This window comes from Saprolegnia diclina (genome assembly GCF_000281045.1).
Source record: "Saprolegnia diclina VS20 unplaced genomic scaffold supercont1.1, whole genome shotgun sequence".
In the NCBI taxonomy this organism is placed as follows: Eukaryota; Oomycota; class Saprolegniomycetes; order Saprolegniales; family Saprolegniaceae; genus Saprolegnia; species Saprolegnia diclina.
The window spans coordinates 880,060-902,305 of NW_008246068.1; the positions used below are offsets into that span (position 1 = coordinate 880,060).

Sequence of the window (22,246 nt, forward strand, 5' to 3'; positions counted from 1 at the left end):
CCAGGTGGCGAAATGCACGATACGACTCCGCCGTCGACGCGCAATGGTACGCGGGCGGCAGGACCAAACTGACAATACCACGCCGATGCATCGCTCAAGCCGGTCGTCGCGACCACCACCCGGGTCCCACCCTCCGCCTGGCCGTGGGTGGGTGCAAGCGACGACACAAGAAGCGGTGCATCTACTCAGCAAGCGTCAGCGCCGGCGATAGGATGCACTCGCACGTACCGATGCGCGACGCATTGGCCATGCTTAGCTGCAAAAAGGTCACGTGTCGCACGCCAAACGCGGCGTCCGTGCTCGCTTCGACCGAGATGATCTCGGAGCCAAAGTAGAACACATCCCGACGATAGACCAAGGACGCCATCGTTGCGCTGACCGACATCGACGTACCCGACACGCGCAACGCCCGTGCCGACGATGTGACGACGGTGGCACCGGGCGCCGCCTCGAGCTGCAGTTGGCCCCATTCCGAGAAGGCTTGGAGACGAAGGTATAGTAGAGTTGCCGTGTCTGCGTACGTGACGAGGTACCCTTGCAGTTGAGCCTGCAACTGGCTCACGTCAATGCTTGGGCGATCGTTGACGGCGGTGACAGTGATGGGCCAAGCCGCGGTGGCGAGAAGCCCCGACGCCACGTTTTCAACGACAACGTCGAGGCTCTCGGCGTGCTGGAGCGAGTTGAAGTCGTCATCGGGCGTGTACACAAGTACTGCGAGTGCGCGGTTGACATCCTGGAGCGACCCTGTGAAGTGCATCATGGCGTCCTTTCGACCCGAACCTCTCGCAAATGACAAGTTGCTTGTCGAAGAAAGCGAGACGAGACCGCTGGCGACACGCAAGGCGACCGCAATGGTTTGTGGTACAAGCCCGAGTACCGAGTACGAGACCTCGTCACCGACGATGCGCAGCCCAGTGATCGCACCCGTCGCACCTTCTGCGATGGCCGTTTGGCCCAGCGGCAGCGTAATCGTCGGCGCGACCGGCGTGTAGTGCATCGCTACGACCACGGTCGTGGGCGCTGGAAACGTCGGCTCGATCAAGTACATGGTCTGGTCTTGGACCGCCATCGTAAGCGTTGCATTGCCAAACCAGTTGGTCGGCGGTGTGTACACTATATTCGAGAGCACGCGATTCACATCCAGCAGCGGACCCTTGAGCAGCGTTGTCGTTGCCGAGGGCGTCGATACCGTGACCGTCGACGGCGCGGGAGGCAGAGCAATCGTGCCATGGTCGACGCTACACGAAACGACAATCGGGTAGTTGAACGACGTGTTGGTGTGGTCGACAACCGCGATCGCGTCCGGCGGCAGCCGTAGTGCTTGGTTCTGGTGCCCCAAAAGGACCGGTGCCGAGGCCACCACCGTCGGTGTGTTGATCCACGAGTCCATGTGCACGCGAAGCGAGAAGCTTTCGTGGCCTTCGGTGATCGCGTTCATGATCGTGATGATGTCGCCAGGCTCGAGCCCGTCTTGGTACATCCATTGAAGCTTGACCGTGTGCGGACCCGGAAACAGCTGCAGCGCCAGCGACGCCTGCGCAATCTGGTTGCCACGGGCTGCCCCCGCGACCCGGGCCGCGCTGCTCGTGTACGGAATCGAGTCGACGAGGAGACGTGCGCTCACGGCGCCCGCGTCAAACTGCGAGAACGAGTTGAAATACGGGTTGTTGAGCATCTGGATTGGAAGCAAGTACGTGAGGAGGACGGTCGTGACGGCCCCCACAACGTTGAACGGGACGGCCGACCCGACGTCGAACCACTTTGTGCGCGGTACCGACAGCACGGTCGTGTCGACTTGGTAGGATTCGATCGTCGTCGGCGCTTGCGCAATGACCGCGAGGAGCCGCCCCATGAGAAAGCCGTCGCCGGTCGTCGGAAGCGACCGCCAAGACCGCCCGGACGGTGACTGGAGGCGCAAAAGCAGCTGCACCGAGTACTCGCCGGCAGGTAGCGTGAGTGCGACATCGGAGAGGAGCGCGTTGGGTTGGGTAAACTTGGCTTGGGTCGAATACGTAGCGCGCGTTGCGTCGTTCAGTACGTTGTTGATCGACAAGATCGTGTCGACGCGATCGATGTCCGACCCGACTACATACGTCACTAGACTCAAACCTAGATCTTGGATTCAGCATGGTACCGCCGGTGAGGGGCATCGCATCCGGTCGCAGCGGCAGATTGTAGAGAAAGCGTAGTGGCGTCGGCGTCGGCAGCGACACTGAGAGAGACATGCCCGGGACGCTGACATATGCTGCAGTCGGCTCCATTGCTATCGAATACAGCGGCTGCGTATACCACACGTACGAGTGCTGCGCCGCCGCAATGAGCGAGCACGCGCCCGAGAAGCCCGTGTCGACCGTCGGGTCGATGCGCCATGAGGTCACAAAGGTGCCGGTCTTCTTCCATTGCAGCTCGAGTGTATGGTTGCCGGCGGCGAGCGAAACGACGAGGTAGCCTCCAACGAGCGATGACGCGCCTTGGTAATATCCCGACGATGCGCCCGACGCTCGCATCGGCGCCCCGTCGACAAGGACGCGGAACGAGACGAGGTCGTCGGCGCCGGGCGGGCGGCTCTTGTCGATGATGGCGACGGGCGGCTGCACTGAATCCGGGTACACGGTCGCCGAGTATGTAACAAGCAGCGTCATGGGCAGCGCGAGAAAAGCCGGGATGCTCGCGCCGGGCACGTCGACCCAGCGCCCGGGCGTCTCGAGCGTCGTCGTCGCCGTCGTCGTCGCACTCCACATCGAGTGCAGAAGGACGTCCGGGACCGTCGCCTCAATGAGCGCTACGAGAAGGAGAACGAGGAGCGCGCTGTAGGAGGCGCCATGGTACGCGTCCATGGTGGCGCGGTCGCAAAGTCGTTCGATCTTTCACGCGACCTTTCGACCGCCTCGCATGTGCACATTGATTGGGCAATGCGAATAAAATATATACATTTCATCCAATGAAGAGCCGCAAGACACTTGGCGTTTGGTGTTGACATGGGAATCTTGATCGTACAACAGTACCTGCATCGCCCGAGCACGATTGTGGTTGGCCACAACAATCAGTGCACCTAAGGACATGGCGACACGAGATAAGGGGTGGAAGCGAGATCTCTATTTATGCGGAGCCTCAAGCCGACGACGCAAGATACCAATGCGGCCTTTTTTGGAACGGTCGCAGTTTCAGAGCCGACCGATGGCCTCAATTCCGCTCGACGACGCCATCTTGCAGAAGATCTACGCGTGGATCGACGAGGTTCCGCTCTCGCGGCCCAAGAAGAACATGGGCCGCGACTTTAGCGATGGCATCTTGGCCGCCGAAGTCATTGCGTACTACTTTCCACGGCTCGTTCAAATGCACAACTACAGCGCCGCCAACTCGGTGACCCAAAAACAGTACAACTGGAACACGCTCAACAGTGCGTTGGCGCGATATTGTACAAGGTGCTCACATTGAAGCTAGCCAAAGTCCTTCGAAAGCTCGGGTTCCAGCTCACCAAGCGCGAAATGGACGACATCGTTCAGTGCAAGCCTGGTGCTGTGGAAGAGTTCCTCACCAGACTCCAGATCAAGGTCGACTCGTGCTACACAAGGTGTACACATGACGAGTGAATGCGTCATTAGATCGCCAACTATCGGCTCAAGCGCAGTAGCCAGTATGACCCCGACACGGACGGCCCCCCGGAGGCACCAAGCCCCCTCGATCGGAAGCGCTCCGAGGTCCGCGACGTCGAGAGCAAGGACCACTACCACGACGAAGCACTGGCCGCCGACAAACTCGCCTCACCTGTCTCGATGGACGAGTACCCGTCGAGCATTGCGGGTCTGGCAAGGTACATTTTTCAGATCTGGTAAAGCTCTAAAATTATCTAGAGCGTTCAAGCCAGAGGGCGAGCTTCAAGCGCAGCTGCAAGAAAAGAACAGCGTCATAGAAGAGCAAAAGGAGACGATCCAGGTGATCGTAATCTCCTTTTCGCACGTCAGCTCACGCGTTTCGAAACTAGATTCTGGAGCAGAAGATCCAGAAACTGGAGCAGCTCGTGCGGCTCAAAGATGGAAAAATTCAGACGCTCGTCGCCAAATTGCGGACGCAAACCAAGTCGTAAGTGCAAAAACAAAGGTCGCCGAGGTATCCAACACCGTATTTTCTTCGACGTCGATTCATGGATGGACCGCAAAATTTGGATCTGGATCTGGTACCATCGTCCAGATGTTCCAACTCACTTCCATTCCAGTGACGCAGCCATCCGAGGTGATCGAAAAACGAGCACACGATATATCTTGATTTCATTATGCTACATGGGAGATCGGGACGACGGGAAGCACGGTTGCGGCCCAGCTCCTGGCACATGATCGTGGTCTGCGCCTCGATCGCATCGACGCGACGCTTCGCCATTCTCTTGTCTCGCGGTGGTTACTTCGTGGGACAGAACACCTCGGTGGCTCGGTGGGACGACACGTCGACACGTTGGCTTTTTGGGCTAAATCCCATAGAAATTCGAACTGTCCGGAGGGCGCGCCACGTCATAAGTTCGAATATCCACGGATCGCCCGTTTCAGATTTGAGCAAATAATGTTCCCTGAGACCTTGGACCACCCGATTTGCAGTTTGGATTTGCGGCTCTCATGGCATCGACCAAGCTGCACCGTCGCGTCTTGCGCAAGTCGGTCGAGCTCTACCGACCGGAATTGCTCCCGCTCTTTCTCCTCTTTCACAAGTCGGAGACGTCGCACGAATGGCAGGTACGCTGCCTCCTACGCCTCGCAACGTCCAACACGAGGCATGTAGATCCAGCACATGGCCGACGCGGTCAAGCTCTCGACGTTTCTGCACTCGAAAATGCTCTTGTCGCCCGAGCTCAACCGCAACTCGCCGTGCTACATTGCGCGCCGCATTGTGCAACTGTACATCAAGCTCAAGTACATTGCGACGTTCCCTGCCCACGAAATCGACGAGTATGCTGCGATTGGCGACCAAGAGTACGACGAAGTGCGCATGATGCACCACTTGGTGCACAACAGCAGCAATGCGACCACCGAGACCGAGCACGTGTACCGGCTTGCGGCCATGCTCGGCATCTCGTACCACGGGGACTCGTGGCAAGAAATCCTCACCTTTGTGCGGTGCGCACTGCCGTTCGCCGAGCAGACCGAGACGCTTCTCATTCGCGGCTCGGACGACCGGTCGATCTTGGACAACGCCACGCAAACCAACAAGTACAACACGACCACGATCCCATGTGCTGTGCCGCAGCACGCGTGGATCTCACGGGCGAGTTGCACGAGCTCGAGTGTCGCCCTCGATGCCTACACGGTCTGCGAGCGCATTCGCCAAGAGCTCCTCCTCTCGTCGCTCTCGATCAACAATGAAAACATCCGCGAGGTCTTTGACCGCAAAATGCAGTCGATTCGAGACCGTGTCGCTGACTGCCTCGGGCTCAAAGCGCTCTATGACGACGGCGCTTTTGAGTGCGTCATTTCGCCCTCCGGCACCGACGCCGAGCTCCTCGCCACGTCGGTGGCCCTCGCCCGACTGGCCAGCGTCGCCTCCGAGACGACGACGACCGGCCGCATGACGCTCATCGTGACCGCGGGTGGTGAAACCGGAAGCGGGTCCGTCGCAGCCTCCAATGGCAAGCACTTTAGCAAGCTCTCGCCGAGTGGCGACGCTGTCGAGCCTGGCAAGCTCCTGCGCGGGTTTCCAACCGCCAAGGTCCACTGCGTGCAGATTCCCGCGCGCCAAGACGACGGGCACGTCGAGAACGCCGACGCGACCGTGCGCGCGAGCGTCATTGAAGCACTCTCAACGTCGCCGACCGCCGCCCACAACGTGGTCTTATTGCACGTTGTCATGGGCTCCAAAACCGGGCTGAGTTGCCCGAGCTTGTCGCTTGTGGACGAGCTCTCGGCTATCTACACGACCCGACTCCTCGTCGTCATTGACGCGTGCCAGATGCGCCTCGACAAGCTCTCGCTCGCCGAGTACATGGCGCGCGGGTACCTCGTGCTCATCACCGGATCCAAGTTCTTTGCCGGCGTTCCGTTCTGCGGCGGTGTCCTCATCCCATCCGTCTACATCGACGAGCTCGAGGGGAGCGAGGACCTTGGCAGCATCTTCCCGATCGGGTACACCGACTACTTTTCCAAGTATGAGTTTCCGCCGCTAAGCATGCCGCTCACCCGCGCCCGCTTTGCCTCGCGCATGAACGTCGGGCTGCTCCTGCGGTGGGAGACGGCGCTCGTCAACATGGAGCTGTACGCGTCGATCCCGTCGGCGATGGTTGGGCAAATCTGCTACGAGTACATTGCCCGGTCGAAAGCCATGATGGCCACGCACGCCCACGTCTCGCTGCTCGAGCCGCCGCGTGACGTGCGCAAGCCGTCGATGGCGGCCGACGGCACGTTATTGCGGCCCCTCGACACGATCATCTCGTTCCACGTGGTGGAGCACGGCGTGTGCCTTAGCGTCGACCGTCTCAAGCTCGTGCACATGTTCCTCTCCAAGGACATTTCGAGCGTCATCACCGAGACGTGCCCGCTCGAGGTCGCGCTCGCGAGCAAAAAGTGCCTTGTCGGACAACCCGTGACGCTCGGGAAGCTCGCACACGGCGTGTTGCGCATCGCGCTCGGCGCCGACATGGTCAACCACATCTACCGCGGCACCAAGACCATGGTGGAGCTCGTCTTGGAGGACGCCATCATCTTGCGCAAGCTCGCGCTCATCCTCAACCACTGGGACCCGCTCTGCGCCAAGTTTGTCGACGTGCCGGTGACGCACCACCTGCCCTCGACACCGCCCAAGCCCGAGAGCAAGAGCATTTGGGACTTTGGTGTCAAAGCTGCGGGGCGAAGCCCGGCGCTGCGGTCGCTTTTGGCGTCCGGGCACGAGCTCTTTCCGCGCATGGTCCTCTATGACCTCGACGGCGTTGATGTCGCGTTTCAGTCGCTCGTGGCGCCGTTCCCAGCGCACTTTGAGCACCGCTTCCACGTCTCGTCGTGCCCGTTAGCCTTCTTCCTGCGGCGCGCGATTGAGAACGACATTGGCTTGACCTGCGCGTCGATCGTCGAGGTGCAGCACGCGCTCCGCCTCGGCTGCGCGCCGCACAAGATTGCGTTTACAAGCCCCGTGAAAACGCGCCGCGAGCTGGCTTATGCCATTGACATGGGTGTCGAGGTCAATGCCGACTCGTTTGAAGAGCTCGAGATCATCAAGGAGCACGCGCAGATGCGGTTTCAGAGCAGCTTCCCCGAGTGCACGCCCCGGTACGCCGGCGAGCTGCCCCGCATCGGTGTCCGCGTTCACGTCTGTCACGAAGCCGCCCACACGTGGATGGCTGGGATTTCGCTCACGAACGACAACCGCGCCAAGCTCCTCGGAATGTTCAAGGAGCACCCGTGGCTCACGGGCCTCGTCCTTGCCACGTGCCCAAAGCGCGCTGACGGCAACAAGGCGCTCCTGCGTGAGATAGCGGACGGCGCCAACCAGCTCTGCGACCTTGCGAATGACATTGACGCCGTCGCCGGCGAGACACGCGTCAAGGTGCTGAACGTCGGTGGCGACCTTGATGCGCGCTATGACGCCGACGATGTCGGCTTGACGTTTGCGGACGTCGTCGAAGTGCTGCATGCCGAGGTGCCCAAGATATTTGAGCGCAACGGCCGCACTGTGGTCACCGAGCACGGCGACTACGTTAGCGCCAAGGTGGGGTGGACCGTGAGCGAGGTCGAATACATCCGGTTCCACGGTGCTCCCGACGACCGGTCGACCCCGACGCAAACCGCCGTCATTGACGCCGGCGCCGACGTGCACACGCGGCTACCAAACGGCAGTTACAAGCACCGCGTCTCGGTCTACAAGTACGATGACAGAATGTAAAGCTCACGACGCTAACGATGAGGATTTAGGGCCAACGGGCAGCTCTCGGCGGCACCCAAAGAGCTCCAATCGGCCATTTGCCTCGGGGAGCCTCTGCACCACGAGTGGAGCGCACGGACCATGACCGTCCCTCGGCTCGAGCGCGGCGACTACGTTGCTCTGCACGACACGGGGGCCAACATGACGACGATGGGCCACGGCGCCAACGGGCAGCCAGCGCCGCCCGTGTACGGCTACCGCCGCCATGACGACGGCGTCCACGTTGTCCTGCTCAAGGCAGCCGAAACCCCCGAACAAGTCATGCAGCTCTGGGGCTAACCACTCTCTTTCCCTTGCTTTTCAGTACAGTGTATGTAGATGAATACAAATTGGTTTCTCAAATTGTGTTCTGGCCTCGGACAACTTGAATCAAGTGCACATGAGGCGATCGGTCACTTCGATCATCCTAAGCTCCGTGCACAGTGGTCGGTCCAGTGTGTCGCGCTGTCGAAGTTGAAGCTGACCTTTGCCCTACCCCTTGGCTCGCATGGAGCGCACGAGTTGGACGCACGGTCTACGCGGTCGAAGACCTCGGTTGCTCTTTGCTAGCGTGCTAGTCAAGTCTGTATTCGAGATTCTCGTTATACGCTATCTGGCGCCGGACAGCTCTGGACGAACGAGATGTGTGGTGTCAAGTGGTCGGAGGACTCGAACGGTCCCAGCCCCTTCCGACGTCACTTTGCGTCAACACGGTACTATTCCAGTTTGGGATTTGCGGTATGGCGCGTGCGTACGCAACGCTGGTTTGTACGGACGCGTACGCTATCGGGGCGCAGGTGTTGCGCGCGAGCCTCCACCGCGTTGGGTCGACGCTGCCGCTTGTCGTGCTCGTCACGCCCAATGTCTCGGCCTCTGTGCGGATGCAATTGACGACATCGCTCGAGAATGCGCTTTTGTACGACGTGGCGCCGATTCCGCTGCGGTCCGACCAAGCGACGCGCTACGCATTTGCGCGCTTCCAGCACGCGTGGGCCAAGCTGCGCGTGTTTGAGCTCGAGATGTTTGACACCATTGTCTTCCTCGACGCCGACATGCTGTGCGTGCGCAACATGGACGACCTCTTTGACGCGATCGCACCGGACGCGACCACCATCGCCGCGAGCCGCGCGTGCACGTGCAACCCGCAGCGCATCACCCATTATCCCCCGTATGTTTTTGTGTTGTTATAAAAATGCAAGATCTGTCGTGTAGGTCGTGGACGCCAGCATCCTGCGCGTATTCCGAGACAACGAATAACGTCCGTCGGTACTTCAACTCGGGCATGTTGGTGTTGCATCCTAGTAGGTTATTCCACATCGATTTAGTATGTGCTTATGCTTGCTGCGCTGTGTACTAGGCTGCGCAACGCTCGAGTCGCTGCTCGCAAAACTTCAGGGCGAACGCAGCGTCGAGCGGTTTGTGTTTTCGGATCAATGCTTCCTCAACGAAGCGTTTCCCGACTTTATCGACGTGCCGTATGTGTTTAACGCGCTCAAGACACTGCCGATCGCGCACCCGCGCCTGTGGCAACTCGAGGTATCCACCATAGTGGAACCCTACCCCTAGTATCAAGTTTACGTATAGGATGTCAAGGCGATTCACTACATTTTGGAAAAGCCGTGGCATGTCGAAGTACTCGCGGGCGGACCGTACGACGACTTGTACGCACTGTGGTGGGAGGTTGCTTCGCACGTGAAGGATCGCTTGCAACCTTGCTTCAACGCACCGTAATACTAGACACGTGTTTGTGGCGCAGCCGACTATAAACTACAGTGGGGTAGTTCGTGTGACGAGCCTTGTCAAATGCACAGTCATGAACAAAATCGTTGTCGCTGGTGACGACGTCGTTGCAGTTGATAAAGGGAGCTGTTTTGGTGCTCACGAGTTTTCAACCATTTTATGACACATCAAACCTTGATATATGTATGGTATAAAATACACTGGTTTAATGTTGTGAGTGGCCAAATCATTTCGATTTTAAGCCAATGGGATGCGAGGCCCTGCCTGCGCTGCCGCGCGCGGACGCTCTTGGTGCGCCATTTGAAGTCGAAACAAAAAGTCGCCAAAAGTTGGCACATCGATAGAAGGCATGTTGGAGAGCGTATCGCGCTGCGTCGCTTCACCGCGCGAGGTGTACAACCCGAGCTATTGCCCAAGCCATTCAATGTGGCAAACGCCATATATAGACCCAAAATGCCACATTTAGTATGCAATCCATCCAAGGCATTGTCGAGTTCCTGCAGACATTTTTGAGGCCGCTGACGTGTCAGTGTCATGACGACTACCAGGACTCACTGCTCTACAAGCCACTATACCTCAATGACTTTACAGTGTGCATGGTCGAAGGCAACCCGCTGCGTGTGCTCCATCGCACGACTACATAGGGCGATGCCTAGTTTGCTCGGGGTAGTATGAGACATGATTACCAAACGCACTTGAGTACAAGTATTTAGTGGGGCCTTAGAGCTCTTTGGTCGGCGGGTCGTCGCAGCTACCGCGGTGCAAGAGAGTCAAGGCGTGGTTACCGCACTGCGCGTTCTCAAAGAGGCACATGTTGTTGTACGTCTTGTTGTCCGAGCCGCAGACGGGAGCAAACATGCGGTTGCACGGGCGGTCACGGCAATCGCCCTTCGGAATGACAACACTTGCAGGCGAATCGTCGCAGGCGCCGCGATGGACGATGCGCATGTCGTCGTTGCCGCAGTGGATCTTCTTAAAGCTGCATTCGTTGACGTACGTGCGCCCGTCCGAGCCGCACACGGGCGCGTGCTTGTCATTGCACGATGTCGGGCAGGCTTCGAGGTGGCGGACCGACGCAGTGTCGTCGCACGGACCCTCGTGGGCGATGCGGAGCGTCGACTTTGGCCCGCCGCGGCAGCGCGCAACTTCGAGCTTGCACTTGTTGCTGTACGTTGTCCTATCAGTCCCGCAAACGGGCGCATACTCCATGGTGCAGATACTGGGACACTCGAGTGTCTGCCGCGCGGGGCAGCGGCCGGCGTGGTCGAGCGTCACTGTCGGGTTGGCGCAGTGGGCCTTCTTGAACTCGCACAAGTTGGCATACGTCATGCCGTTCGAACCGCACTGCGGATCGTATGAGACTGGGCACTCCATGGCACAAATGTGCATCGGCGACGTGCACACTCCAGTGCTTGCGAGGCCAAGGCTCGCGTTGATGCAGTTGGCCTTGGTCAAGCCGCAAGCGTTCGTGTAGGTGACGCCGTTGGTTGCGCACACGGGGCTCCCGCCCTTGGGGCAAGGCGCCGAGTCCTCGCACAAGTTCGTGGACGCGGTGGTGAGCGCGGCGAGGAGGGCGGCGACGGCGACGATGTAGCGCAGCAGCATGGTGTTGTTGCTTGTCGAACCAGGATCTGGGAGTCGGTAGCGCAGGCAAATGCCATTGGTCAAAACAAGTAAGATGCTCGATTTGGATTGGCTGTTTTTTAGAAGGATGTTGAACCAGATCCCTCGAGGCAACTGCACATTGCAAGCTTGCGACGACACATACCGAGGGATGCTGGTACAATGCTTGAGGTATGCTTAAATCGGCAGGTAGCTCTACCAGCTACCCAGTTCTTGCATCCAAGCGTTTGTGCAAGGTCCAGGGATGTTGACAGCAGGCGACGTTTGATTGGCTTAAAAGAAACGAATCCCAACGCGCTATTGATTGAATTGTCGCCCAATGGCATCGAGCCGAGCTGCTGAATTCGAAAATGGCAGCGTCGCACACCGAGGTGACGGGCTGGCAGCGCGTCTTGGCGCAGTACGCGCCGCAGGAAGAGGCGTGGAAGGGCGCCGAGGCCAAGATGCGGGCGTATGCACAGCAGGTGCTGCGTGACATCAAGGGCACGGATGCCCAGAAGCGGTCCGCGACCATTGACTTTGTCAAGGATCTCGTGCCCGAGGACGTCAAGCCCGAAGTCGAGAGTTTGCCTGTCGAGCAGTTTGCGCTGGGCCTCATCTTTTACGGCCCGTTCCAGGTCTACGATCGCGTGTACCGCCACATTTCGTCTGACGTACGCAAGCTGCTGCAATCGCGCGGCTTTGAACTTCATCATTCTCGTCTTAGTATGGAAAGGAAATGTCCATGCAAGCGCGCAAGGGCACCGAGCACGACACGACGGGCCACGTACTATTTCAATGCAACGCCTTGCATGCTATATTGTCTGTAGGTCTACGGCGAAATCGCCTTCTTCCCGTTCGCAGACATTTTGCTGTCGATCGCGCCCGAGCTGCCGCAGAACAACGCCATCTTCTACGACTTGGTGCGATACCATCACGCTCGTACCATGGCCCTCATGCGTAAGGATCTAGGGCTCGGGTGTCGGCAAGGCGGTCGTTGCGGCCGCGCTTTTGCATCCGTTTCACAAATCCGTGGGCATCGAGGTGTTGCAGGTTGATTCTCATCGTGCATTGAAGACACGTCGTCTCAGTTTGCTGCGATAGCCGCTTGTGGACTTTTCCCTTGCACGCGTCGACAAGCTCGGCCAAGACTATGACGGCATTGCGCAGTCGATCTCGTTTGTATCGGGCAGCTTCTTGGACCATCCGTGGAGCGACGGCGACCTCGTCTTTAGCCACAGCACGTGCTTCTCGCCCGGGTACCGCACTCGCTTCATGAACGCTACGTGGATCATGATCATGGATGCTAGGACTTGGGAACGCATCTCCAAGCAGGCCGAGCAGCTGAAGCAAGGCGCGTACTTTGTGTCGGTGTCGCACGTTCTCTTGTCGCCGCTCTTTGAGGTAGAGATAGATACCCGGCGTATACCCCACTCAACGATATGTCTTAGGTACTGCGCACGATGGTCGTCACGATGAGCTGGGGAAGCTGCACCGTCTACGTCCACGTACTCGACTCGCTTTGAACGCGAAGGATCTCACATCCTACGTAGCGTCGCATGCGAATTGGCCGCTGGGCGACCAAGCTGTTGCAAGGCGGTAGCGCGATTCGCACGGACCTCCAGCGAACCCGGGAGCCCGCGACGCCCAAGGAGAACGAAGTTCGCAAGCAGTAGATAGAAGGTCGTTTTGGCTTCGATTTTTGATTCGAAATTTCACCGCCGCTGATTGGCTACTTTTACAGGCCTTTTTGGAATTCCAACGAGAGCGACGACGTCCGTTCCAGTGCTGCCACGCAGGAGCGCAGTGATAGATTGACTAATGGGGGCGCAAAGCTCGAGCCCGGCGCCGATGCCATCCGTGCCGTTCAACCTCCCCGACGGCGAATGGCGGGCCAAGCTCAACCCCGAGCAGTACCGTGTTCTGCGCCAGAAAGGCACCGAGCGCCCGGGCACCGGCGCCTTCAACAAGCACACCGCGCTTGGCACGTACCTCTGCGCGGGCTGCGACGCGCCGCTGTACACGTCGGCGCAAAAGTTCAACTCGGGCTGCGGGTGGCCAGCGTTCTTTGATGCGATTCCTGGTGCGATCAAGGCGCTCCCAGACGCCGACGGTAGCCGCATCGAGATCATCTGCGCCAACTGCGGCGGGCACATGGGCCACGTCTTCAAGGGTGAGGGCTTCAAGACACCGACCGACGAGCGCCATTGTGTGAATAGCGTTTCGCTCAAGTTTACGGCCTCGCCTGCGCCATGAGCAGGCATGTAAACTTCGAGCAACAATACTTTGCATCATTACGAGGTTCTAGCATCAACACACATCTCGATGTACAGAGGTGGGCACAGTAGTGTCAGTCTCTCTGGCGTACGGAGTCTTCATTCTGTGGGCCTCGTCACTGTTGTCACGTTGCCGGTGTTGCACATGCGCCCTCGCACGGACCGCACGTCAGCCTGCTCCATACAAAGCGCGTCGTGGTCCGCTCCATCCGACGGTCGAAGGGGCACCGCTCGCTGTATTTAGGGGTTATACGACGTGGATGTCCTCTTGCTTGGGTACATGCTTCTCCACCGACCACCCGCCTTCGAGAATGACCTTTTCAGTTGTCGTCTCGGCGCCGTCGGGCACGGACGGGTCGAGGAACGCAGCCGCCTCGTCGACGTCGTCCTGCACCCGTGCCGACTCGAGCGCGTAGCCGAGCAACTGCTCCTTGATCGACCTACGCCATGCATGAGGCTACGACAACGATACGAGGCGTACTCGGGGAACCAAATGTTGACGGGTAGGAACCAGTGCAGCGCGATCTTGTTGTTGACGCCGCCAAAGACCTCGCGGATCCCGAGGTTCTCGCTTGTCTCGCCTTTGAGCCGGTCGATCTGCGTCGTGCCCGTCGTAATGACGCTGTACTGGTCGCACATCATGCACATGGTGAAGAGGCCGAAAAGAACGGCCTCGAGGCAGAGGCAGATGACGTGAACGGCGCCCGTGCTCGCGCACCTAGAGTTCAAACGTGATGCATGAACGCGAGCAAGAGACCTACGTTTCGTGCATGCAGTGCGAGTAGCGGGCGACGACGAGCGCCATGGCGTACAGCGAGAGGAGAAAGACGTAAAAGATGAAGAGGAGGAAGAACTTGTGGTTCCCGAGCCCGACGCAGTTGTTTACCCACGGGCAGTGGTGGTCCATCTTGACGACGCAGCGCTCGCAGATGCTGCAGTGGTGCGCCCGCGCCGGCTTGTAGATCTTGCACCGCCGGCACGTCCGGTACCGCTGCTCTTCCAAGCTACGCGCCATGCTTCATCTATCACGGCGTCAAGTCGGTGTCATTACCGATTCATCTCTTCACGCGGCGCGTACTTGAGCGCGACAGGGATCGCATCGTCGGGCACGGAGCCCGGGTCCGTCATCATGGCTAGTGGAATGCAAAGTCGGCGCAGCGACCACGCGTAAGATGTACCTTTGCCATGCGAGACGAGCGCCATAAAGCACAGCAGCGTGAAGACAGAGATGTGCAAGAGGCCAAGCAGGCTGGCGCCCATCCAGGGCACGAGCACGACGCCCTAGCCCATGTGTCGTCACGGCGAGAGTGGCATGGCACCTACCACGACGACGTACTCGGCGTAGACGATGAGGAACCACGAGATGGCGGCGCAGACGAGGCCGCAGCAGTCCCAGTTGAGCCACACGGTCGAGCGGAAGCCCGTGCCACAGCGGTCGGGCTGGCGTCGCTTCTCGAACTCGTGGCGCATCGGCGGTCGACCTTCGAACCTCGTTTTTAAAGGCAGTCGGCGGTTCGGATACGATGGCACATGTGTATCCGGACGATCCAGAAATAGCCGTATCACGGTCTTTCTACGCGACACAATGTCCGTAAACAGGTATTTGTACCCGACTGCGCACGCTGCATTTGTGGGACAACTAAATCGTTCATGCACTTGATCTCCAACTGTGTTACCGGTACCTTTGATGCAGTGATGAATTGTACATCTTTCGTATACAAACATCGCAGTTATTACGAATCTTGCACTCTACTTGGGACCCCGACTAGGACTCAAATGCATCAGCGGTGGACAATGCGGGCCACCTCAATAGTAGTACTTTCTACGTACTAGCAACCTTTGTGGACTAACGTTGGCCATGCTCTGTGGCAACTCTGTAGAAATGACTTTGCACGGAATGCAAATAATGAATGGTTATCGGTACAACAACTGTAAGACAGGGTTTCCACTGCTAGAGCGTCAACGAACATCTCCTTCTGAGACGAAGTTTGAGGTCCGGTGGCGGTAGAGACCGCAACGCCTTGCACGAGCATTGCAGTCGGCGCGTTGCAACCGTCCAAATTAGCCGCAAGACAGAGGACTGGAGTTATGCTACGCGCCACATGGAAGAGGACCCCCGTAAGTGATCGGCGTCATCACACCACGACGCGTGCATACAAAGGACTGCAAGGTCTCGTCGGCTTCGGACACAAGTTTGTACGCTGCAAGTATTACGCCGTACCAACAGCGCCCCAGCCAACGCATTGGTGTCGTCCAGTCTTTCGCAGTACCCAATAAGAACATATACGCGTACCCTACACCGTGCATGGGTCCCTACACTTTCTCGCAGTGCATGCACCCAACGGTGTGAGCCCGCGTCGCAGCCGCAAAGCCACACGGCGCATAAGACCAACCCTAGCAGCACAAGCACTGTTGCTTTGCTCGCCTTGACTTGCCATTGCCAAGCTAACAACGAATGGCTTCCTCAGCTTCCGCGTCATTCGACTTTCGACGTGGCGCCAACTTCTGTGGTTCACACTGGGCCAAGGTGATCCAAAGGAGGGTTGTACTACTCTTCCCAGCGTCGCTGCGTGCACTCGGTGACAAAACTGTGGTGCTCACACCGAGAGAGGCCACTGCATCATCATCCGCACCCGCCTTGTAGCGTCGTCGTCGTGCATGGCCAGGGCGAGTGCGTGCAGTGTGGTACCAACCTTGGCCGCCAACGGCAACTTGACGACCCGACCAGGCCGTCGCCGAGTGTCTCGCCGTGTGACCGACGCCGTTGCATGGATGAGGGGGCTCAACGACTGGCATCGTCACCCGCGTCGTGCAAATTACGTGGCTGCCATCGAACGCACGTGGCGTCTGTATCTTGGGGCGCCGCGATCTTGCTGGCCAACTGTTTGCATGACATACGGACCCACGGCGCGGTCGCCGCCATCGGATTGGTGCAGACCTACTCAAATCACCAACTCACCGCTCCCGTCGCGCTGTGACACACTACAATAGTACGCCGCCGTCGTCCAAGTTTTCCAATTCTGAAGAGCTTTTCACTTTTGCATTTGCCTTCAAGCCTTCAAGTCAACATGCAACTTGCCGTGCTCTTCTCGCTTGCCGCGAGCGTCCTTGGCGCCAACTGCGCCAACAGCTCCGTGGTGACGCGCCCCCCGACCGCGTCGCTTCAGATCCTCTCGTACAACGACGTGTACGAGATGAAGCCGGAGGACGATGCGACCCAGCACGGTGTGCTCGTCGGCGGCCCGTCCCGCGTTGTGCCGCTCGTCCACACCATGCGCAAGAACTTTGAGAACAGTTTGGTCATCTTTGCGGGCGACACCATGTCGCCGTCGCTCTGGTCCGGTCAGTTCAAGGGTCTCCAGATGATCGAGGCTCACAATGCGCTCGGTGTCGACTTTGCGTGCCTCGGCAACCACGAGTTTGACTTTGGCATTGACGCTTTCCTCAACGTCTCAAAGGCCTCCAAGTTTCCTTGGCTCAACGCCAACGCGTTCGAAAAGTCGACCGGCAAGCTCCTCCGCGAGACGATCCCGAACGCCGTCAAGACGCTGACGTCGCCGACGATGGGCACGATCAAGATCGGCGCGTTCGGCGTCATGTACGACATGAAGGACAGCTCCAAGGGCATGTACTGGACCGACCCGATCGCGGCGGCGAAGGAGCAGGTCAAGTACCTTCGCGAAGTCGAGAAGGTTGACATGGTCATCGCGCTCACGCACCAGCTCTGGGACGACGACAACCGCTTCTCGCAGGACGTCAAGGGCGTCGACATCATCTACGGCGGCCACGACCACTCGGCGATGCTGCAGTCGACCTTTGGCGCGTGGTACCTCAAGTCGGATTTGAACTTCCGCTCCGTGTGGGTCTCGGACATCAAGTACTACAGCCCGTCGACCGAAGGCAAGAACAAGTACGCGCCGTTCATCAAGCAGAGCCACAAGAACCTTGCGATCACCGGCGATATGCCGACGGACGAAGCGTTCGAAGGCGTCATTGCGAATTACGAAACCAAGATCGCTGCGCTCTTCAACCGTGTGATTGGCTCGCTCTGCGCCGAGACCGACCTCACCAAGAAGGCCGTTCGGTTCGGGGAAGCGCCGATTGGCAACTTTTTCGCCGACGCGTACAAGTCGTTCTACGGCAAGGTCGATGTCGAAGTCGGCGTCATGAACGGCGGTGGCATCCGCACTGACAAGGTCTGGGAAGCCAAGCCGCTCACGCTCGGTGACGTTGTGTCGTGGTCGCCCTTTGGTGACATGATGGTCGCTATCAAGACGGACGGCGCCAACTTTAAGACGTTCCTCAAGTTTATCATGAATGGCAGCTGCGGCGAGCGCACCGTCGCTGAGAACGGGTACTTTGCGCACGTCGCGGGTCTGTCGTACAAGATCAAGTGCCTTGGCGCCAAGAACGCTGAAGTCTCGGAGCTCAAGTGGATGTCGGCCAAGCGCAGCGGCGACGTCAAGGACGACGACGTGTTCCATGTCGTCACGTCCGAGAACGTCAAGGGCCAGTTTGACCAGTCGGGCGCCAAGAGCACCTTTGTCGTGTCGCCCAACGAAGCCTCGCGCGTTGATATGCTCTTGGAAGAGTACATTGCGGCGCTTCCGGATCGCAGCGTGTGCCCCAAGGCCGAAGGCCGCGCCGAAGTCATTCCGTTCACCAACTAAGTCAACACGAAACGCAGTGTACCATACATGCATTTTGTGTCGTTACCAGCGCATCTTTAGTCAGCACTGCTGACAAAAGAATGCTCTGCGCAAGGATGGCCGAATTGGAACTGTGGTGGAGGCTCAATCCTCACAATTCACCGTCCTGTGTTTGTCGTTTGTCGTGCTGAAGTTGCTCTGGAGATCGATAGGAAGAGGGTCTTTGAACTCTGGACAAGCATTGCTGGACGAGTGGCTCGTGGCCGATTACTACATTACCATGGATGATATTAGACGGGCCGTGCGGTGCCCCATGGACCAAAGACACGCGACAGCCGATGCGAATCCTGCCTCGTGGTCTTCACACGCCGCACTCTTATTCGACCAGCACAGATGGAGCCTTCGGCAAAGACCAAAGCGCTAGTGTGCCCCTATATGCCAAAATGCTGGCTACGAGAACACCGTGGCGAGCATCGCAATCGTTCTCATTCGAGCGATTTCCACGTACCGCTGAAACGGGTGTTACGGCTTGTTGAAAACATGTGCTAACGGGCTCAAGCTGCATGTCACATGTTGAGCGGTGGAGATATGGATGGACCGCGTCACTGGACCGCCACACGAACGAGACAGTGGCCAATTCATATAGTTTCAAGTCCGCGAGTAGTATAACCTGGTACCGAGGGCGTACGTCCCGACGCAGTAAACGCGTGCTGCTGCGTTTTATAGCATTCCAACGCTCCAGATTGCACCACGCGCCAATGATACATGTACGGCCGCCTGTTGCGATCACTCGTAGCGCGTCTCGCGTCATATGGCTCGAAACGCAAGTGCATGCAAGATCGCGCACAACCGGCGCACTGGACGTTGAAGTGTCGGCTGACGTAAATACGCGCCGCAACATCGCAAGGAGCAAGGAAGCCACCCAACACGAATCCACATACCTCCACGACGCCCAGCTGCACGACGCCTTCTCTTGCAAGTCATAATGTGAGTGCAGTGACGGGCTCCCGACGCTGACGCGCCGACCTACGGCCGTGCTGATGTGGGTGCCTCGGGCGGTGTACTGCGGTCCGTCGTCACGCGTCGCGGCTCCTGTCCGTAGACATCGAATTACGGCATGAATGCTCATTGGTCCATGGCCGCGTTTTCCTCGTGTCGAAGCCCGCACCTAGCTGGACAAGCAGCGCCGACGTGTCCCAGCACTCGGTGTAATTGAATATGTCTCGGTACACGCTGGATCTACTTGGTCCATCGACTGTGCGTATGCCTCTACCGACATCAACGCCGTCGGCGAAACCAGTTTTTGTATCGCCCTATGCAGCACGTAGCGTTCGAGTGTTCGCCGTTGGGCCCGACAGCCACCGACCACTGGAACGACGCCAGCGTTGAAGCGTGCGTCGAGACCATCCAGGCCGTTGAAGCCGTCCGCGCATACCCCGTCTACGGCGTCTACACGGACCCCAAATCCGGCGCGAGCATGACGCTGCACGCGGGCCACGAGCCGGGCAACGACGCCAACTACTCCATGTGCGGCCACACACAGCTCCGCGCGTCGCTCGCCGAGGCCGCAGCGTGCTTCCAGCGCCTCAATTCGCACGAAGCCGAGTCGTTTGTCGCGATGCTGGGGCGCCCTATTCTCGGCAGCACGACGCTGTACACGCTCATGGAGCCGAGCGAAGAGAGCCCGATGCAGTACACGGGTATCGAGTGGACAGCGTTCGAGGCGCCGCGGCTCGGCGACTCGACACCGATCCGGGACCTTTGCTACCTCGAGAGCCAAAACCAGTTTTTCCACCAAGGCGAGCAGCGCCACGGGTGGGTCCGGTCGCTCCACTCGATCGACGTCGACGCGTGTCCGCCGTTTGCAGAAAACATTTACCGCGCCGAGATCTACCAGTCGGGCCAAGTGTTTGTGCAGTCGGGCACGCCCGGCGTCCTCGACTGCTACTCGCTGTGCTCGATCGACCTCAAGTACACGCTGCCCGAGCCCGATCACATGACGTACCTCACCAAGTGGGTCACGCAGATGCTCCAACTGCATACGCACATTGCGATGCAGCGCGCCGCGTGCGCCCGCGCCGTGCACTCGGCCGTCCAAGACGCTACGAACCATCACTTTGTCTGCCCGACGTGCGACGAGACGCTTGCGCTCTCGAAAGCGACTTGTCGCGAGTGCGCCCGCCCGATTTGCGAAAAGTGCCACCCGAAATGGAGCCTCACGAGCATGTGGCGGCGCCTCAACAAGAGCCAAGTGTGCGTCGAGTGCAGTGAAGAGCTGCGCGGCGTGAGTCTCCTCGAGCGCAACACAACGTCCGAGTCGTGGGAGTGCACGACGCGGTCCACGATTGGGAGCGCGGCGAGCACCGAGACGACTCTGCGAAAGCGCCCGAGCAGTTTGGTCGCCAACTACGTGGCATCCGCCCGGGACCTCGAGACAGTCTGGATCGACGTCTCGTCGATCGACTCGTCTGCCGCCCAGACGCCAACCGGCGATGACATTCCAGTCGCCCGCGCCGCCAAGCCCCGCGACGAAGTCAAGCTACACGAACTCCTCGACAGCTATCACGCCAAAAAGCTGATCGAAGACCCGCGCGTGCAGCAGCTATATAAGGACCTCCTGGCCCTCGACAGGTCATAGTCTATCGACTACATACATATATAACTATACCCGCCAACTCGATTGTGGTGACAAACAATGTCGTGACCGAACGTCGAGGAAGACTCGCAGAGCACAATGGCGCGACCTTTCATTGTAGAGACGATGTGTCCTCCCTCTTGCCATTTGCCGCTGCTCAACAACCCGACGCTGGAAGTACAACATGCAATTTGGCTTAACAATAGAGAAAGTAGTGGATAAAGGGATCCCTGGATCGACACGCTCGTCAGTACACTGGTAGTACCTCGCGTGCGCTCGAGTTGGCGCCTACTTCTTGCAGACGCCAATGCTGCGGAACGTGAGCTCGGGCTGCTTGCACACGGCCTTGCTAAACTCGCACCAGTTGCTGTACGTGCGCTTGTCGGACGCGCAGATCGGGTCGTAGCTGCGCATGCACGCGTAGTTGCACTTGCAGTCGCCGGTCGCCGCGAGGAGAATGCTCGGGTTGCGGCACTGCGCGGCTTCGAGGAGGCACTTGTTGGCGTACGTGACCCAGTTGGAGCCGCACACGGGCTCGTACATCTTGTTGCATGCATCCGAACACGATGGCTTGGGCGTCGGCGTCGGCAGCTTGCACGGTCCGTCGCGCGCGCGCGTCAGCGACGGGTTCTTGCACGCGGCAATGTTGAGCTCACACTCGTTCGAGTACGTCTTGCCGTCCGAGCCGCACACGGGGCGGTAGATCTCGAGGCAGTAGCGCGGGCACTCGGCCGTCTCCCATCCGCACGCCGTCGCGTTGGCCATCGTGAGACCCGGGATCTTGCACGCCGCGACGTCGAGCTCGCACTTGTTGGAGTACGTCACACGGTCCGAGCCACACACGGGCTGGTAGTACATCGGGCACACCGCGATGGGGCAGTCGGTCGGCGCGCTCAGCGACACGACAGTCGAAGCAGCGAGCATGGTCAAGTAGATGGAAGCCACCATGGTTTGGAGAAGAGGCAAATTGAAAAGTGAGTCGAGAGGGCCGTCGCGATCGAAAAAACGTGGCGCAACGACAGCACAGTAGCCCTCGGCCATCCACCTCATGCGACAGAGCTCTTGAGTGATCACATACGCGTCCACGCCGGCTGGTGCACATCGTGCGGAGGACACCGTCCCATGCGTCTCTCTGCGCCTCGATCGCGCGTTGTGCGCTCTCGTCGAGCAACGTCGTGTCTCGGGCGTCTCTACGACACGGGAGAGGTATCTCCGCGGTAGGAACTGCGTCTCGTGTTTTCCCAGTTGCACCCAAAGCTCCTAGAGAGCGCTAGAAACAACTAGTCCTTTGACGCGACAGCCTCCAGAAGAGCACGCGTAAACCAAGCACGCAAGTGTCATTGCTTTGGCGCTGGGACATCGCTTGGAAGGGGTGACCAGATTTGATAGGCATGATAGTCGTCAACGAGTCGCAGGTTGCGCCGGCGTACTACATGAGACAAGCGACGGCCTTTCCTGCAGCCAACGCG

The 22,246-nt window shown here is 59.0% G+C and overlaps 11 protein-coding genes across 11 annotated transcripts; 7 read left to right on the forward strand and 4 right to left on the reverse strand.

The window, feature by feature from the left end:
• Positions 1-181: 181 nt before the first annotated feature.
• Positions 182-2,741, reverse strand: SDRG_00283 (hypothetical protein; the record flags this gene model as incomplete). The annotated part of the gene is made up of 2 exons (XM_008605754.1): positions 182-2,085; positions 2,135-2,741. The coding sequence occupies 2 exons, from the start codon at positions 2,739-2,741 to the stop codon at positions 182-184; spliced, it is 2,511 nt and encodes an 836-aa protein (XP_008603976.1).
• A 405-nt stretch (positions 2,742-3,146) lies between these two features.
• SDRG_00284 (hypothetical protein) lies at positions 3,147-4,087 on the forward strand (the record flags this gene model as incomplete). The annotated part of the gene is made up of 5 exons (XM_008605755.1): positions 3,147-3,400; positions 3,445-3,554; positions 3,606-3,814; positions 3,855-3,936; positions 3,986-4,087. Exons 1-5 carry the CDS (start codon positions 3,178-3,180, stop codon positions 4,085-4,087), a joined length of 726 nt encoding a protein of 241 aa, XP_008603977.1. The 5' UTR covers positions 3,147-3,177.
• Positions 4,088-4,585: 498 nt separating this feature from the next.
• SDRG_00285 (hypothetical protein) lies at positions 4,586-8,238 on the forward strand. Its single transcript, XM_008605756.1, has 3 exons — positions 4,586-4,724; positions 4,771-7,838; positions 7,887-8,238. The coding sequence occupies exons 1-3, from the start codon at positions 4,608-4,610 to the stop codon at positions 8,173-8,175; spliced, it is 3,474 nt and encodes a 1,157-aa protein (XP_008603978.1). The 5' UTR covers positions 4,586-4,607; the 3' UTR covers positions 8,176-8,238.
• Positions 8,239-8,615: 377 nt separating this feature from the next.
• Positions 8,616-9,606, forward strand: SDRG_00286 (hypothetical protein; the record flags this gene model as incomplete). The annotated part of the gene is made up of 4 exons (XM_008605757.1): positions 8,616-9,043; positions 9,088-9,176; positions 9,233-9,411; positions 9,460-9,606. The coding sequence occupies 4 exons, from the start codon at positions 8,616-8,618 to the stop codon at positions 9,604-9,606; spliced, it is 843 nt and encodes a 280-aa protein (XP_008603979.1).
• Positions 9,607-10,060: 454 nt separating this feature from the next.
• Positions 10,061-11,258, reverse strand: SDRG_00287 (hypothetical protein). Its single transcript, XM_008605758.1, has 3 exons — positions 10,302-11,258; positions 10,191-10,251; positions 10,061-10,133 (listed from the first exon to the last, which is right to left on the reverse strand). Exon 1 carries the CDS (start codon positions 11,218-11,220, stop codon positions 10,336-10,338), a length of 885 nt encoding a protein of 294 aa, XP_008603980.1. The 5' UTR covers positions 11,221-11,258; the 3' UTR covers positions 10,061-10,133; positions 10,191-10,251; positions 10,302-10,335.
• A 325-nt stretch (positions 11,259-11,583) lies between these two features.
• Positions 11,584-12,963, forward strand: SDRG_00288 (hypothetical protein). Its single transcript, XM_008605759.1, has 8 exons — positions 11,584-11,891; positions 11,945-12,004; positions 12,048-12,140; positions 12,190-12,270; positions 12,322-12,476; positions 12,528-12,621; positions 12,669-12,725; positions 12,771-12,963. The coding sequence occupies exons 1-8, from the start codon at positions 11,589-11,591 to the stop codon at positions 12,891-12,893; spliced, it is 966 nt and encodes a 321-aa protein (XP_008603981.1). The 5' UTR covers positions 11,584-11,588; the 3' UTR covers positions 12,894-12,963.
• Positions 12,964-12,968: 5 nt separating this feature from the next.
• Positions 12,969-13,517, forward strand: SDRG_00289 (peptide methionine sulfoxide reductase B2, chloroplastic). The gene has a single exon (XM_008605760.1). The coding sequence runs from the start codon at positions 13,039-13,041 to the stop codon at positions 13,471-13,473; it is 435 nt and encodes a 144-aa protein (XP_008603982.1). The 5' UTR covers positions 12,969-13,038; the 3' UTR covers positions 13,474-13,517.
• SDRG_00290 (hypothetical protein) lies at positions 13,487-15,005 on the reverse strand. Its single transcript, XM_008605761.1, has 6 exons — positions 14,817-15,005; positions 14,672-14,774; positions 14,545-14,626; positions 14,255-14,497; positions 13,975-14,211; positions 13,487-13,933 (listed from the first exon to the last, which is right to left on the reverse strand). Exons 1-6 carry the CDS (start codon positions 14,961-14,963, stop codon positions 13,741-13,743), a joined length of 1,005 nt encoding a protein of 334 aa, XP_008603983.1. The 5' UTR covers positions 14,964-15,005; the 3' UTR covers positions 13,487-13,740.
• A 1,441-nt stretch (positions 15,006-16,446) lies between these two features.
• On the forward strand, positions 16,447-18,189 carry SDRG_00291 (hypothetical protein). Its single transcript, XM_008605762.1, has one exon. It carries the CDS (start codon positions 16,562-16,564, stop codon positions 18,161-18,163), a length of 1,602 nt encoding a protein of 533 aa, XP_008603984.1. The 5' UTR covers positions 16,447-16,561; the 3' UTR covers positions 18,164-18,189.
• Positions 18,190-19,334: 1,145 nt separating this feature from the next.
• Positions 19,335-20,838, forward strand: SDRG_00292 (hypothetical protein). The gene has a single exon (XM_008605763.1). It carries the CDS (start codon positions 19,458-19,460, stop codon positions 20,778-20,780), a length of 1,323 nt encoding a protein of 440 aa, XP_008603985.1. The 5' UTR covers positions 19,335-19,457; the 3' UTR covers positions 20,781-20,838.
• A 160-nt stretch (positions 20,839-20,998) lies between these two features.
• Positions 20,999-21,727, reverse strand: SDRG_00293 (hypothetical protein; the record flags this gene model as incomplete). The annotated part of the gene is made up of 1 exon (XM_008605764.1): positions 20,999-21,727. A coding segment is annotated over one exon (662 nt), but the record flags the coding sequence as incomplete, so codon positions are not given.
• Between the last annotated feature and the right edge of the window lie 519 nt (positions 21,728-22,246).

What these genes read in the sequence shown, in the direction of transcription:
- SDRG_00289 (XM_008605760.1), top strand. Translation starts at nt 13,039, where the DNA reads ATGGGGGCGCAAAGCTCGAGCCCGGCGCCGATGCCATCCGTGCCGTTC.
- SDRG_00290 (XM_008605761.1), bottom strand. Translation starts at nt 14,963, where the DNA reads ATGCGCCACGAGTTCGAGAAGCGACGCCAGCCCGACCGCTGTGGCACG. An exon ending in GCTCGTCTCGCATGGCAAAG is followed by an intron (nt 14,627 to 14,671) that starts GTACATCTTACG and finishes GCATTCCACTAG; the next exon opens with CCATGATGACGGACCCGGGC. An exon ending in CCGCGTGAAGAGATGAATCG is followed by an intron (nt 14,498 to 14,544) that starts GTAATGACACCG and finishes CATGGCGCGTAG; the next exon opens with CTTGGAAGAGCAGCGGTACC.
- SDRG_00291 (XM_008605762.1), top strand. Translation starts at nt 16,562, where the DNA reads ATGCAACTTGCCGTGCTCTTCTCGCTTGCCGCGAGCGTCCTTGGCGCC.
- SDRG_00292 (XM_008605763.1), top strand. Translation starts at nt 19,458, where the DNA reads ATGCAGCACGTAGCGTTCGAGTGTTCGCCGTTGGGCCCGACAGCCACC.
- SDRG_00285 (XM_008605756.1), top strand. Translation starts at nt 4,608, where the DNA reads ATGGCATCGACCAAGCTGCACCGTCGCGTCTTGCGCAAGTCGGTCGAG. An exon ending in AGACGTCGCACGAATGGCAG is followed by an intron (nt 4,725 to 4,770) that starts GTACGCTGCCTC and finishes CGAGGCATGTAG; the next exon opens with ATCCAGCACATGGCCGACGC. An exon ending in CACCGCGTCTCGGTCTACAA is followed by an intron (nt 7,839 to 7,886) that starts GTACGATGACAG and finishes ATGAGGATTTAG; the next exon opens with GGCCAACGGGCAGCTCTCGG.
- SDRG_00288 (XM_008605759.1), top strand. Translation starts at nt 11,589, where the DNA reads ATGGCAGCGTCGCACACCGAGGTGACGGGCTGGCAGCGCGTCTTGGCG. An exon ending in AGCACGACACGACGGGCCAC is followed by an intron (nt 12,005 to 12,047) that starts GTACTATTTCAA and finishes TATTGTCTGTAG; the next exon opens with GTCTACGGCGAAATCGCCTT. An exon ending in AGCACGTGCTTCTCGCCCGG is followed by an intron (nt 12,477 to 12,527) that starts GTACCGCACTCG and finishes CATGGATGCTAG; the next exon opens with GACTTGGGAACGCATCTCCA.
- SDRG_00287 (XM_008605758.1), bottom strand. Translation starts at nt 11,220, where the DNA reads ATGCTGCTGCGCTACATCGTCGCCGTCGCCGCCCTCCTCGCCGCGCTC.